This window comes from Panulirus ornatus, chromosome 53 (assembly GCF_036320965.1).
Source record: "Panulirus ornatus isolate Po-2019 chromosome 53, ASM3632096v1, whole genome shotgun sequence".
Taxonomy (NCBI): domain Eukaryota; kingdom Metazoa; phylum Arthropoda; class Malacostraca; order Decapoda; family Palinuridae; genus Panulirus; species Panulirus ornatus.
In genome coordinates this window covers 5,919,790-5,935,781 of record NC_092276.1, presented here as the reverse complement: position 1 = coordinate 5,935,781, position 15,992 = coordinate 5,919,790, and the positions used below count along the sequence as shown (strand labels likewise).

The 15,992-nt window shown below is 39.7% G+C and overlaps 1 protein-coding gene across 7 annotated transcripts in view; it reads left to right on the top strand.

Moving 5' to 3' along the window:
* Dhc64C (dynein heavy chain, cytoplasmic) overlaps positions 1-15,992 on the top strand; it is a 335,090-nt gene that overhangs the window by 208,837 nt on the left and 110,261 nt on the right. For 3 of the 7 annotated variants that reach the window (XM_071692491.1, XM_071692487.1, XM_071692486.1), the window contains one exon: positions 5,848-5,880. The exons of the other annotated variants lie outside the window; for them this stretch is intronic. In XM_071692491.1, coding sequence (XP_071548592.1) covers positions 5,848-5,880 — 33 coding nt within the window. The remainder of the gene's footprint in view (positions 1-5,847; positions 5,881-15,992) is intronic. 7 annotated transcript variants of the gene reach the window in all.

Here is a 15,992-nt window from a genome sequence, read left to right as displayed (position 1 = left end):
GAGACATGTACGCAATAAATATTTGGACATCCCACATACTATTTCAGAGCCACTCTTACAAGTACAAGCTCTCGGCAAGATTTTACTACTCTGCCTAACACTTATATGTGATTATTGATCTCCTGTATCTCTAACACAGATTTTGTTATGAGCTGGAAATTGACTGTTAACATAAGTGACAGAGTATGAGATATGGGCATTATACTTAACAGATTATGAATGAGGTCCTTTTTTCATAGCATTATGTGTATCATAACCCTTGTCATTTTAAAGTTTATAGTAGTATTTGTATCATGGCCCTTGTCAACTTATTGTTACCATTGCAACCTTACTAGCTTGTTTTTAAAAGTGCGTTTAACCCAAAGGAGGCTCTCATCCTGCATTTCTAAATTTCTTAGAGAGCCTTTAGACCACCATGGTCTCAACTTGAGTTGTGAAGGCCCTGCTTTATTGCTTTTCTTTTCTCTGATGCATAAAGGTCTCATCTTCTATGCGAGGAATATAAAGCTGTGATTGGCTACTGATTTAAACTTAACACAGCCATCTTGGATGGATAGTGAGAGATAATTGACCAAGGGGTTGATGGGGAGTGGCTATTTGATAGTATTACGCAGGTTTTTGCTGGTAAAAGGCAATGTATGTGCTCTGTTTAGTGATAAGAATGCTCCATAAATTTATTAGGCAATAGATATTTGATTACCTCCATAAAGAAATGATATAAGTGAAGTGCTAGTGAAATATTATATATATATAGATGACAAGTTAGTGTGTGGTTGGTTAGATGTGATGAATATAGGCTTACTTTGGATTGTACAACATTGCAGTGTGCAGGTATACAGCATTATATATTGATAAACACCCATTTCTTACTTGATGGAGAGGGAAATCCTTTTGAATACTTTTTACTGATACTTTATTTGATTTCACGAAATCTATTGAAGAAAATAAGTAGTTTTGATAATGTGTGGTTCTAAAAATAGTGATTTTTTTTTACTCACACTGGAAAGAAAAGGAGTCTTTGTCTAAACTCATATAAAAGATAGTGATATTGTGTATTAGGTGATCTGTTTAGATAGAGGAAATTCTCACAAACAAAAATAAGATTTTGTACATTTCCTCACAAACAAAAATAAGATTTTGTACACATCATGATATGTATTTTCTTTAAAAAGGACTGGAAAATTGGGCATTTATTCTGTAGAAAACAGGATTTTATCACTATTACAATGCAGTACACAGCAAGTGTTGGTTAGAATTACAAAAGTCAGTTCTGTTTGGAAGAGACAAACCTTAATCTAGAAGCCATGTTCTGCACAGAATGGGTTAATATTGCAAATATGTGAAGTATCAGAGGTATATATTAATCATCACTAGATATATCTGATTCCAGAATTTTGCGAAGTTGCACTTAAAGGTATACAAAGACACCAACAAACCCCTAATTGGTTTGATTTAGCAGTAAACCCTAGTTTGTAACTTACCAACTCAGTTGTGATGTTTGTTTTACTTGAGCATCAGTGCAAAGGAATTAATGAAATGAATAAGATTCATTATGTGTATAAACACACTGGATTCAAATAGAGAAATTGTAGCAAAGTCCAAATGAACCAGATATGATATTTCTTAAATTCAGTGTCTGATATACAGTATTTTATTGATGTTCACATTCTTTGCTCTTGTTTGGTGATGTATTTTTAAAGTTTGATATTAGGTTTTAAGTACGATTAGAATTTTAGATTGGAAAGAACTTAAGTAGGTTGTCTTTTAGACAGAAGAAGGAGCACAAAATTGGTTTTAATTTAACCACAAAGTAATTTATTTTTGGATGTTACCCTCATTTTTTCTGAAAGGTTCACTTCGTATTGCCAGTGTTTAAGGTTTGTATATGCAGTAAATAATCTGGAAAGATTGTATGGTTATTCATTTATTATACTTTGTTGCTGTCTCCCGTGTTAGCAAGGTAGTGCAAGGAATCAGACGAAAGAATGGCCCAACCCACCTACATACACATGTATATACATACACGCCTGCACACGCATATATACATACCTATACATGTCAACATGTACATACATATACATATATACACACATGAAGTGGTACCCCCTTGCCCCGCGCGTGCGCGAGGTAGCGCTAGGAAAAGACAACAAAGGCCACATTTGTTCGCACTGTCTCAAGCTGTCATGTGTAATGCAACGAAACCACAGCTCCCTTTCCACATCCAGGTCCCACAAAACTTTCCATGGTTTACCCCAGATGCCTCACATGCCCTCCTTCAATCCATTGACAGCACATTGGCTCTGGTATACCACATCGTTCCAATTCACTCTATTCCTTGCACACATTTTGCCGTCCTGTATGTTCAGGCTCCGATGACTCAAAATCTTTTTCATTCCATCTTTCCACCTCCAATTTGGTCTTCCATTTCTCATTCCCTCCACTTCTGACACGTATATCCTCTTTGTCAATCTTTCCTCTCTCATTCTCTCCATGTGACCAAACCATTTCAGTACACCCACTTTTGCTCTCTCACCCACTCTTTTTATTACCACACATCTATCTTACCCTTTCATTTCTTACTCGATCAAACCACCTAATACCACATATTGTCCTCAAACATCTCATTTCCAACACATCCACCCTCCTCTGCACAACTCTATTTATAGCCCATGCCTCACAACCATGTAACATTGTTGGGACCACTATTCCTTCAAACATACCCATTTTTGCTCTCCGAGAAACTGTTCTCGCCTTCCACGCATTCTTCAATGCTCCCAGAACCTTCGCCCCCTCCCCCACCCTGTGACTCACTTCCACTTCCATGGTTCCATCCACTGCCAAATCCACTCCCAGATATCTAAAACACTTCACTTCCGCCAGTTTTTCTCCTTTCAAACTTACCTCCCAGATGACTTGTCCCTCAAGGTTATTAACCTTGCTCCTATTCACATTTACTCTCAGCTTTCTTTTTTCACACACTTTACCAAACTCAGTCTCCATTTTCTGCAGTTTCTCACTCAAATCAGCCACCAGCGCTGTATCATCAGCAAACAACAACTGACTCACTTCCTAAGCCCTTTCATCCAGAATCTTTACTCTGTTTATTCTGTGCTTTACAAATTATCATGGGCAGTTATTTTTATTTTTTCACATATCATCCAAGAAAATTAAGTTTTTGCATTCGTATTTGTCTTACCAGTTGTTTAAAGCGAGTATTTCCCTGTACGTGAAGCAAGTGGAACCTTAAGATGTAGTTTACCATTATATTTATATTCTTTTGTAAATTGAGTAGAAGGAAATGCTCTGAATAAAGCTGTGAACTTTTTTTTTTTTTTTTTAAACTTTGTCGCTGTCTCCCGCGTTTGCGAGGTAGCGCAAGGAAACAGACGAAAGAAATGGCCCAACCCCCCCCCCACACACATGCACACACATACGCCCACACACGCAAATATACATACCTACATAGCTTTCCATGGTCTACCCCAGACGCTTCACATGCCTTGATTCAATCCACTGACAGCGCGTCAACCCTGGTATACCACATCGCTCCAATTCACTCTATTCCTTGCCCTCCTTTCACCCTCCTGCATGTTCAGGCCCCGATCACACAAAATCTTTTTCACTCCATCTTTCCACCTCCAATTTGGTCTCCCTCTTCTCCTCGTTCCCTCCACCTCCGACACATATATCCTCTTGGTCAATCTTTCCTCACTCATTCTCTCTATGTGCCCAAACCACTTCAAAACACCCTCTTCTGCTCTCTCAACCACGCTCTTTTTATTTCCACACATCTCTCTTACCCTGACATTACTCACTCGATCAAACCACCTGACACCACACATTGTCCTCAAACATCTCATTTCCAGCACATCCATCCTCCTGCGCACAACTCTATCCATAGCCCATGCCTCGCAACCATACAACATTGTTGGAACCACTATTCCTTCAAACATACCCATTTTTGCCCTCCGAGATAATGTTCTTGACTTCCACACATTCTTCAAGGCCCCCAGAATTTTCGCCCCCTCCCCCACCCTATGATCCACTTCCGCTTCCATGGTTCCATCCGCTGTGAACTATCTGACTCATTTTTTCCAGCAGTGTTGTTAAGAAATATAATTACAAAATATTTTAGACTGGCAATATGTTTGTGAATCCTTCATAAAAACAGGGTTAGAGTAAGCAGTTACATTTGATATTTTCAGAATTTGCTTATTTTTCTCCAAACAGGTTTAATCCATTTAATGTTAAAGGAGTTTATTATGTGTTGAAGTTGCCTTTAATATCTTTCTACATGTAAGATATTTTTGATAATGTAAATGTTGAGTTGGCAAGGGATTATGTTTACAGAATTGCATTTTAATTGTCTACATATGAAAGATTACAGTTTCTTCAATATTTTTCAAGCCTTGATACTTAGATTGCCTAAACATTTTGGGACTTGCCATTTGTAGCTAATATTTTGGTCATTAGGAAAGTGACTACAATATTCTAACCATAAGATTAAGTTGCAGTTGTCTTTATGGTAAGCCACTGAGTATGTACTTTTTTTACTGATAATTGTTTTCCCAACTCTTAGTATGTTTATGAGCTCACTTTATATCAGCTATGACACAATTTTCAGTTTTCCCTACTCTTAGTATGTTTATGAGCTCACTTTATATCAGCTATGACACAATTTTCAGCTGTCGGCATTCATGATTATACTGAATTGAACGTAGCATTGTAAAGGACACACATTGTGGTAGGAGAGTACTCTATGCTTATATCTTGAGAATTAACATAGATCCTTGGATTCTAGGTAGAATTTTGCTTTTTATGTGTTCATCTTTGATCTTTTTATCTCTAAGGCTCAGTCATCTGTTCCAGAAGCTATCTCATTCACATGGGAAACAGTGAACAAGTATGAAATATAAAAAGAAAAAGATTGGTTTTGTTTAAACAGAAGTTCATGAGAAGTAGATAAGCCACTCTGATAAGTGAGAAAAGGTGACTAGCTGTTAGCAGTTTAAAGATGTAGTTAGTATATTAGGGTATAGCATTTTAAGTCTTTAATCTTGGTTTTTACAGTGGTTAGAATTGTTCTGGATATCATTTATTGAAAGACCTGGGGAATTTTAGTGTTGATTTTCATTCTAACATTAAAAGAACTTTCTTTGGAGTTTACTGTAGTAGTCTTTCCTCTGCAGTGTCAGTGAAAATTGAAACTTCTTAATGGTACAGTGGCACATTTTGAAAGAGTTACATATGACTGACTAATAATGGTAAAGGAAACTAATACTTATCTATGTGTATCTGTATCTCGCTTATCCTTGTCCTTACAAACCTCCCTCGCATACACCATTCTGTATTTTTTCCCCACTTGCTCGCCCTTCAGTATTAATGTATTCTCAAAATTCTAGATCTGCATATATCTGCATATATCAGATAAAAGTGTGTGCTATACTTTGATGTCAATTTTGAAGGGAAAATAATGAGATTGTAGTCACTTTCTTTGTAAATAAAAAAAAAGTGTTGAATGGGCATTTGTAGTTAGCTAACTTAATTAAGAAAATGATTTATTTGATTTGTATGTTTTCTGTATTCATAATGTCTGGCTCTAACATTGAGTTGCATATGTCAAACTGGCCTTAAATTTGTTTTAGCCCTTTGAAAAGCATCCTTTCAGAGTCATCACAGAATGTTGTTGAGATAAGGAGTAGGAAGTTTGAAATTGGTAGATATGATAGGGTATCATTCTTTAGTAAAGCATATAAAGGTATACTATTCATGACATGGCAATGTTTGATGAAATTTTAGTATATAACAATTGATTTTCCTATGACTTTACCCCCATGTCTGCCAAAGGGGAGTATCCCTGGGGAGGGATGGTGCGAGAAGGTAAGGGCAATACTGGCCTAGGTCTGGTCCTAGGGGAGATCTGCCCCTAGATTGCCTGCTCTCACCTGTACCCCTCCTGATTCAGTGATCATTGCTTGATGCACTTTCTTGGCTTGGTGGAGGTCTTGCTTGTATCTGCAGCAACTCTAAACAATTGAACTGTCTTTGAAATGAACTTTTTGCACTTGAAATAATTATGCAGTTTGCAGTTTAATTCTTATAATGGGTCAGTTATGCAATCAAGTGACTTACAGTAGAATGACAGTTACCATTACAAGCTGCCAAGCATAAGCTCCACACTAAATGCTGCTGCAAAGTAGTTTCTAAAGTTCTGCAATAGGCTTTTGATTTACAAGAATTTTACAAGGCATAAAGAAGGAGCTGTTGAAATAGTTTTCAGTCGGTTTCCCTTTAAATTTTCACAATATATTCTCTATGTAAGATGTAAACTACAAAATCAAATGTAAATATGACACAGTATATTTTCAGAAAATGGAGTAGCAGTAACATGGCCATCTATGTGCGTATAGATAATTACCCCAGGACTAATTTCTGTGAAAGAATCCTGGTGTTACCCAGTACCTTTCAAAGATTCTCGCAGCCTAAAGCTGTGCTGCCTCCAGTAGCAGGGAAATGTAGGGAGGGAGTGCTCATCATCCTCAAAGGCTTAGGCTGGGCTGTCTAATTGTGTATGGATGTAACCAAGATGAAAAAAAAGGAGAGATAGGTATTGTGAATAAGGAAAGAAGCCTAGATGTTCTGGCTCTGAGTGAAATAAAGCTCAAGGGTAAAGGGGAAGAATAGTAGCACTGGGAAATAGATGAAGAAAGACCCATCCACTTATATACACATATATGTACATATATGTAAGGCATGTGTACGTGTAGGAAGAGAGGAAAGTGATTGGTTCTCAGTGAATGTAGGTTTGCGGCAGGGGTGTGTGATGTCTCCATGGTTGTTTAATTTGTTTATGGATGGGGTTGTTAGGGAGGTGAATGCAAGAGTTTTGGAAAGAGGGGCAAGTATGAAGTCTGTTGGGGATGAGAGAGCTTGGGAAGTGAGTCAGTTGTTGTTCGCTGATGATACAGCGCTGGTGGCTGATTCATGTGAGAAACTGCAGAAGCTGGTGACTGAGTTTGGTAAAGTGTGTGAAAGAAGAAAGTTTAGAGTAAATGTGAATAAGAGCAAGGTTATTAGGTACAGTAGGGTTGAGGGTCAAGTCAATTGGGAGGTGAGTTTGAATGGAGAAAAACTGGAGGAAGTGAAGTGTTTTAGATATCTGGGAGTGGATCTGGCAGCGGATGGAACCATGGAAGCGGAAGTGGATCATAGGGTGGGGGAGGGGGCGAAAATTCTGGGAGCCTTGAAGAATGTGTGGAAGTCGAGAACATTATCTCGGAAAGCAAAAATGGGTATGTTTGAAGGAATAGTGGTTCCAACAATGTTGTATGGTTGCGAGGCGTGGACTATGGATAGAGTTGTGCGCAGGAGGATGGATGTGCTGGAAATGAGATGTTTGAGGACAATGTGTGGTGTCAGGTGGTTTGATCGAGTAAGTAAGTAAGTAAGTAAGAGAGATGTGTGGAAATAAAAAGAGCGTGGTTGAGAGAGCAGAAGAGGGTGTTTTGAAATGGTTTGGTCACATGGAGAGAATGAGTGAGGAAAGATTGACCAAGAGGATATACGTGTTGGAGGTGGAGGGAACGAGGGGAAGAGGGAGACCAAATTGGAGGTGGAAAGATGGAGTGAAAAAGATTTTGAGTGATCGGGGCCTGAACATGCAGGAGGGTGAAAGGAGGGCAAGGAATAGAGTGAATTGGAGCGATGTGGTATACTGGGGTTGACGTGCTGTCAGTGGATTGAATCAAGGCATGTGAAGCGTCTGGGGTAATCCATGGAAAGCTGTGTAGGTATGTATATTTGCGTGTGTGGACGTATGTATATACATGTGTATGGGGGTGGGTTGGGCCATTTCTTTCGTCTGTTTCCTTGCGCTACCTCGCAAACGCGGGAGACAGCGACAAAGCAAAAAAAAAAAAAAATGTACATACACGCATATATGGCGTCCTAGCTTCGTCTCTTTGATGTATATCAACTGACTGTTATATTTCTCTCTTGTGTCTCCCCTGATGATGTGATTATTACACGAAAGTGCACTTGGGAACTTTTTGTGTTTCATTTTCCCCGTGGACTCATGGGAATATACATGTACATACACATGTCAACATATACATATATACACATATACATATTCATACTTGCTTGCCTGTCATCCATTTCTTGCGCCACCCCACCCCACAGGATGCTGCATCTCTCTCTCTCTCTCTCTCTCTCTCTCTCTCTCTCTCTCTACCAGGGTATACCACATCGTTCCAATTCACTCTATTCCTTGCACGTCTCACACTCTCCTGTATTTTCAGGCCCTGATTGCTCAAAATCTTCTTCACTCCATCCTACCACCTCCACTTTGGTCTTCTGCTCCTCCTTGTACCCTCCACCTATGACACATATGTCCTCTCTGTCAATCTTTCCTCTTTCATTCTCTCCATATGTTCAAACCATTTCGACGCGCCCTCTTCTGCTCTCTCAACAACACTTTTTATCACCACACATCTCTCTTACCCTCTCATTACTTACTTATTCAAACCCCCTCTCAGCACACATTTTCCTTAAACATTTCATTTCCAACACATCAACCCTCCTCCATACAATCTTATCTATAGCCCATGCCTCACAACCATGTAACATTGTTGAAACTACTATTCTTTCAAACATACCCATTTTTGCTTTCTGAGATAACATTCTCCCCTTCCACACATTCTTCATCGCTCCCAGACCCTTCGCCTCCTCCTCCACCCTGTGACACTTCTACTGCCATGGTTCTATTCACTGCCAAGTCCACTCCCAGATATCTAATACACCTCATATCCTCTAATTTTTCTCCATTTAATCTTACATCCCACTTTACTTGACCCTCATCCCTTCTGAACCTAATAGCCTTGCTCTTATTTTCATTTACTCTCAACTTTCTCCTTTCACACCTTTTTTCCAAAGTCAGTCACCAGCTTATGCAGTTTCTCACTTGAATCAGCCACCAGTGCTTTATCGTCAGCAAACATCTGACTCACTTCCCAGGCCCTCTTATCCCCAACAGACTGCATACTCTCCCATCTCTTCAAAACACTTGCATTTATCTCCCTAACCACCCTGTCCATAAACTAATTAAACAACCATGGAGACATCACACACCCCTGCTGCAGACTGGCTTTCAGTGGGAACCAGTCACTCCCCTCTCTTCCTACTCATACACATGCCCTACATCCCTGTTCAAAACTTTTCACTGCTTCTCACAGCTTACCTCCCACACCATATATTCTTAAGATCTTCCACAAAGTATCTCTATCAACCCTATCATATGCCTTCTCCAGATCCATGAATGCCACATACAAATCCATCTGTTTTTCTAAGGATTTCTCACACATTCTTCAAAGCAAACACCTGTTCCACTTATCCTCTACCACTTCTGAAACCACACTGCTTTTCTCTAGTCTGATGCTCTGTACATGCCTTCATCCTCTCAGTCAATACCCTCCCATATTATTTCCTAGGAATACTTCACAAATTTTAGCTTCTGTAGTTTGAACACTCACCTTTATCCCTTTTGTACAATGGTTCAGATTGGGTTGTCTGAATGTGTGTGGATGTAACCAAGATGAGAAGAAAGGAAAGATAGGTAGTATGTTGTAGGAAATAAACCTGGATATTCTGGCTCAGAGTGAAATGAAGTTCAAGGGTAAAAGGGGAAGAATGGTTTGGAAAAGTCTTTGTAGTAAAGTCAGGGGTTGGAGGGGACAAGAGCAAAGGAGGTGAGTAGCACTACACCTGAAGCAGGAGTTGTGGGAGTGTGTGATAGTGTAAGAAAGTAAATTCTAGATTGATGTGGTGATGTGGGTAAACTGAAAGTGGGTGGAGGGAGATGGGTGATTATTGGTGCCTGTGCACCTGGTCTTGTGAAGAAAGATCATGAGAGGCAAGTGTTTTGGGAGCTGCTAAGTGAGTGTGTCAGCAGCTATGATGCACGAGACTAGGTATTAGTGGTGGATGATATAAATGTGAAGGTGAGTAATGTGGCAGTTGAGTGTATAATTGGTGTACATGGGGTATTCAGAGCTGTGAATGGAAATGGGGAAGAGCTTGTGGATTTGTGTGCTGAAAAAATACTGGTGATGGGAATACTTGGTTTGAAAAGAGAGATATACATAAGTATACGTATGCGAGTGTAGGAGAGATGGTCAAAGGGCATTATTGGATTATGTGTTAATTGATAGGTTTGTAAAAGAGAGACTTTTGGATGTTCTTGTGCTGAGGTTTGTAAAAGAGAGACTTTTGGATGTTCTTGTGCTGAGAGGGGCAGCTAGAGGGATGTCTGATCACTATCTTGTGAAGGTGAAAGTGAAGATTTGTAAATGTTTTCAGAAAAGAAGAGAGAATGTTGGGGAGAAGAGAGTGGTGAGAGTAAGTGAGCTTGGAAAGGAGATTTGTGTGAGGAAGTACCGGGAGAGATTGATTGTAGAATGGCAAAAGGTGAGAGCAAATGATATGAGGGGAGTGGGTGAGGAATGTATGTATTTAGGAAAGCAATGATGCATGTGCAAAAGATGCATGTGGCATGAGAAAGTTAGGAGGTGGGCAGATTAGAAAGGGTAGTGAGTGGTTGGGTGAAGAGGTAATGTTGGTAGTGAAAGAGAAAAGAGAGGTGTTTGGACAATACTTATAAGGAAGGAGTGCAAATGACTGGGAGATGTATAAAAGAAAGCAGCATGAGGTCAAGAGGAAGGTGCAAGGATTGAAAAAGAGGGAAAATGAGAGTTGGTGTTATTGAGTTGGTGTTATTGGAAGGGGGTGAATAACATGTGTAAGACTAGAGTAAAAATGGGAGCATCGATGAAGGGTCAAGGGTGGAAGTAATAACACTAGTGATGAAGTGAGAAGGAGATGGAGTGAGTATTTTGAAGGTTTGTTGGGTGCATTTGATTATAGAGGGGCAGATGTAGTGCTGTGGTTGGGGTGGTGTACAAAGCGAGATGGTCAGGGAGAATGGTTTGGTTAAGAGAGAAGTAGGGGAAGCTTTGTGGAAGATGAAATCTGGCAAGGTGGCTGGTTTGGATGGTATTGCAGTTGAATTTATTAAGAAAGGAGGTGACTGTGTTGTTGATTGGCTGAAAAGTATACTCGGTTTATGAATGGATCATGGTGAAGTGCCTGAGGATTGGCAGAATGTATGTATAGTGCCATTGTATAAAGGCATAGGGGATAAAGGTAAGTGTTCAGTCTACAGAGGCATCAGTTTGTTGAGTATACCTGTTAAGTTGTATGGAAGGGTATTGATTGAGAGGTTGAACACATTCACAGAGCATTAGATTGGGAAGGAGCAGCATAGTTTCAGAAGTTGTAAAGGATATGTGGATCAGGTGTTTACTTTGAATAATGTATATGAGAAATACTTAGAAAAACAAATGGATTTGTATGTGGCATTTATGGATCTGAGAAGGCATATGATAGGGTTGATAGAGATGCTTTGTGGAAGGTCTTCAAAATATATGGTGTGGGAGGTGAGCTGCTAGAAGCAGTAAGTTTTTTGAAGGGTGTAAGTCAAGTAGAAGAGAGGAGAGTGATTGGCTCCCATTGAAGTTTGGTCTGTAGCAATGATTTGTTATGTCCCCATGGTTCTTTAATTTGTTAATGGATGAGGTGGTTAGGGAGGTAGGTGCAAGAGTTTTGTAGAGAAGGGTGCATATACAGTCTGTTGGGGATGAGATGGCCTGGGAAGTGAGTCAACTGTTGTTCACTGACGATGTAGCACTGTTGGCTGATTCAAGTGAGAAACTGCAGAAGTTGGTGACTGAGTTTGGAAAAGTGTGTGAAAGGAGAAAGTTGTGAGTAAATGTGAATAAGAGCAAAGTTGTTAGGTTCAGCAGGGTTGAGGGACTTGTTAGTTAAAATGTAAGTTTGAGTGGAGAAATATTGGAGGAAGGGAAGAGTTTTAGAGATCTGGGAGTGGACTTAGCGTCAAATGGAAACATGGAAGTGGAAGTGAGTCATAGGGTGGGTGAGGGGGTAAAGGTTCTGGTAGTGATGAAAAATGTGTGGAAAGAGAATCTTGGTGTGAAAAAATGGGTATGTTAGAAGGAATAGTAGTTCCAACAATATTACATGGATGCATGGCATGGGCTATAGATATAGTTATATGGAGGAGGGTAGATGTGTTGGAAATGAGATGCTTGTGGACAGTATGTGGTGTGAGGTGGTTTGATTGAGCAAGTAATAAAAAGAGTGTGGTTGAGAGAGCAGAAGAGTGTAGGTTGAGGTATTTTGGACATATGGAAAGAATGAGTGAGGAAAGGTTGACAAAGAGGGTATGTGTGTCAGATGTGGAGGGAGCATTGTGAAGCAGGAGACCAAATTGGAGGTGGAAGGATGGAGTGAAAAAGATTTTGAGTGTACAGGGCCTGAACATACAGGAGGGTGAAGGGCATGCAAGGAATAGAATGAATTGTAACAATCTGCTGTCAATGGACGGAACCAGGGCATTTGAAGAGTCTGGGGTAAACCATGGAAAGTTTTGTGGAAAGGGAGCTGTGATTTTGGTGCATTACACATGACAGCTAGAGACTGAGTGTGAACGAATGTGGCCTTTGTTTTCTTTTCCTAGCACTACCTTGCACGCACGTGGGGGGAGGGGCGGTGCCATTTCATGTGTGGCAGGGTGGTGGCGGGAATAGATGAAGGCAGCATGTGTGAATATGTACATGTGCATGTATGTATATGTCTGTTTATGTATATGTATGTATACGTTGAAATGTATAGGTATGCATGTGTGCATGTGTAGATACATGTTTATGTGGGTGGGTTAGGCCAGTCTTTCGTCTGTTTCCTTGCGCTACCTTGCTAACGCGGGAGAAAGCAACAAAGTATGATAGATAAGTATAAATATGCATATGTGTGGACATTATGTGTATACATGTTTATATGGGTGAGTTGGGCCATTCCTCTTCTATTTCCTTGCGCTACCTCTAACGCGGGAGATGGTGGTTAAGTATGATAAATTATAAATAATGATAATGATAATTATTGTTATTTTACTTGATCGCTGTTTCCCGCACCAGCTAAGTGATTAGATAGACAGACTGACAGACACAAAACACACATGCGTACACACACACATACACACACACACACACACACACACACGCAAACATGTGGCACTGTATATTGGTTAGTATTACTGATCATGAGTTGTCACAGACCAGCCTGGGGACACCCACATGGGTCAAATCCTGGGCATGGGAATTAGCCTACACTCATTGCAGTAGATAGGTCCTTGGGACTAGTCATTAATGGGTAGTTGGTTTAGGCTTGGATGTGTCTTTGCTTGTGTATTCACCCACTGATATCAAGATATGTTATGTATGTACAGGGTTAAGATATAGGGCAACAAGAGTGTAAAGCTCTCTCCCCATAAAACACACACACACACACACACACACACACACACACACACACACACACACACACACACACACACACCTACACACACACACACCTACACACACACCTACACACACACACACACACACACTTTTTCAAAGCTATAGGGATAGAACAGCTAGAGGATATAACATGAAAATGAAACTCCTTGAAAAAGGTGTAAAGAAGTACGTATATAACAGTGTTAGATGAACTAAGTAGAATGACTGAAGTCAGGGTTATTACAAGCAGCATACATAAATTCAGTAAGTTGTATGATGATTAAGAATATGGAAGAGATGTGGCCCCACGAATGTTGAAAAGTTGTGGCCCCACAAGTATGAACCCCTTCCCCATATTGTACAGATTTGATGTTATCACATCCAAATGGATGGGGTCACTAGTGGAGTTCCAAAGGGTTCTGTTTTGGGACAGTTATGCTTATATACGTGAATAACTTGTCTGAATATGTGGATTCCTGCCTGATGTGTTTGCAAATAATGCAGAAGTCATGAGAGAATGGAAAAGCAGGGAAGGTTGCATCAGCTTACAAGCAAACCTAAACAGACTCCCAAGTTGGTCTGATACATGGATAATGAAATTCAATCCAAGCAAATACAGAGTAGTGAAGATGGGATAAAGTGAAAGAAGGTCTCAATGTGATTACTATCTAACTTGAAATAGGTTTCAGAATTCTTTGTGTGAGAAGGACTTGGGAGTTTACATTATCCCTAACCTGTCACCGGAGTTGCACTTCAGGAGAATAGTTAGAGACAAACTGTCATCTGGTAACAAGCAAAATTGGCTTCAAGTATATGGATGAGGAAATTTATAGCAATCTGCTCATATCTTGCATATGACCAAAACTGGAATATGGTTCTTGAGGTTAGTCACTGCACATAAAGAAGGACAAAGAGCTACTAGAGAAAGTCCAGGGGAGGCCAACAAAGATGGCACCAGAATTAAGATAGCTATGGTATTTGGAATGGTTAGAGGCTTTGGATTAGCTCGCAATGGGAGAAAGGTGTGAGGAATGACATGATCATAAACTTTAAGTTTTTAGAACAGACCAATGACATGGACTGTGATTATTTTTTTGAGGGGTGTAGGAATCAAGCATCTAGAGGACATAAATTGAATTTGAGGAAGAAACTTGCTAAAAAGGATGTAAAGAGATACTTTTATAGTATAAGAGTGATGGATAAATAGAACAGCATGACTGAAGACATTGTTATGCATACAGCATACATAAATTTAAAAGGTTGTATGATAGTAGAAAGTGTTCCAGAGATGTGGCCCTATTGAGTGAAAACCTCCCTCCATGAACAGAACAAGCAGGAACCTAATTACACACACACACACACAAATGCAAACAAACAAACAAATAACATGAAAAGTGAAATTCTTCAAGATTTATGGATGAGTAACCAGAGGACACAGCATGAAATTAAGAAAGAAACTTGAAAAAAGATGTAAAGAAGTACTTTTATAGTATAAGAGTGTGAATGAACGGGAACATGTTAGATGCAGGGAGCAGTCATCTGGTTGCTCCAACCCTAAATCTCTCAATGAACTGTACACTGTCCACATTGTCGATCTCTTTTAAAGACTTAAAAGTTGTGATCAGGTCATCCCTTGATCTAATCTCTTCAAAGATGGTGAAATTTAAGTATCTAGCTTTCCCTGAGATTGAGCTCTATTCATTCTGATACTATCTTTGTTGCTCTCTTCTGGACCTTTTGTATTAGCACTTTATTCTTCTTTAGGTATCATAACCAAACCTGAAAAGCATATTGTAGTTATGTAAGTTATGAATAGCCTTCTAAATACTTCCTTGGCCTTTTTTTGAAAGCTTTTTTGATATTTGTCAGCTGACTGTTTATCTCCCTACATATTCTCCTAATATGGGTTGTTGGCAAAATGTTAGAGTTGACTCCCAAGTCCTTCTCACTCACAGAATCCTGAAACTTATTTCTTATTAGATAATCATTTTGAGGCTGTCTTTTGCTTTGTCCAAGCCGCATTGCTTTACATTTGCTCAGGTTGAATTTAATCAATCATAGTCTGTTTAGGTCCCCTTGTAAGCCCCCTCAAGGTTACAGTACAGGTGGAAAGTCATGTTTCAGCAAGGTTGTATCACTGGGAGTGCAGTTTCATCAGAGAACCTGTAACTGGAAGTAGGGCAGCCATAGGCTGTAGGAACTTTTAAAAAGGTCAATGGTAATACCAGGACTCGTCCATTGAAATTGGTCTTGGAGTAATTATGAATAAGAATGAAAATTATCCTTCTTGCTTTTCACTTCCATTATAACCTTTGCATCATCTGCAGATATTCAGGTAGGATTTCATACCTTCAGGCTAAAAGATCAAGAAGAATATTGGGCTTAGAATCTAACCCTGGGACACTCTGCTTGTTGCCTCAACTCATTTGGAAAAGGCTCCTCAAACATGTATCTGTGTCCTTTGTTCCATCTCACTGAGATAGTCTTCTATCCATCGAAGGAGTTCCCCTTATTTTTTGTGTTGTGATCCAGGTATGCTTGTGTGTGTGTGTGTGTGTGTGTGTGTGTGTGTGTACACATGAG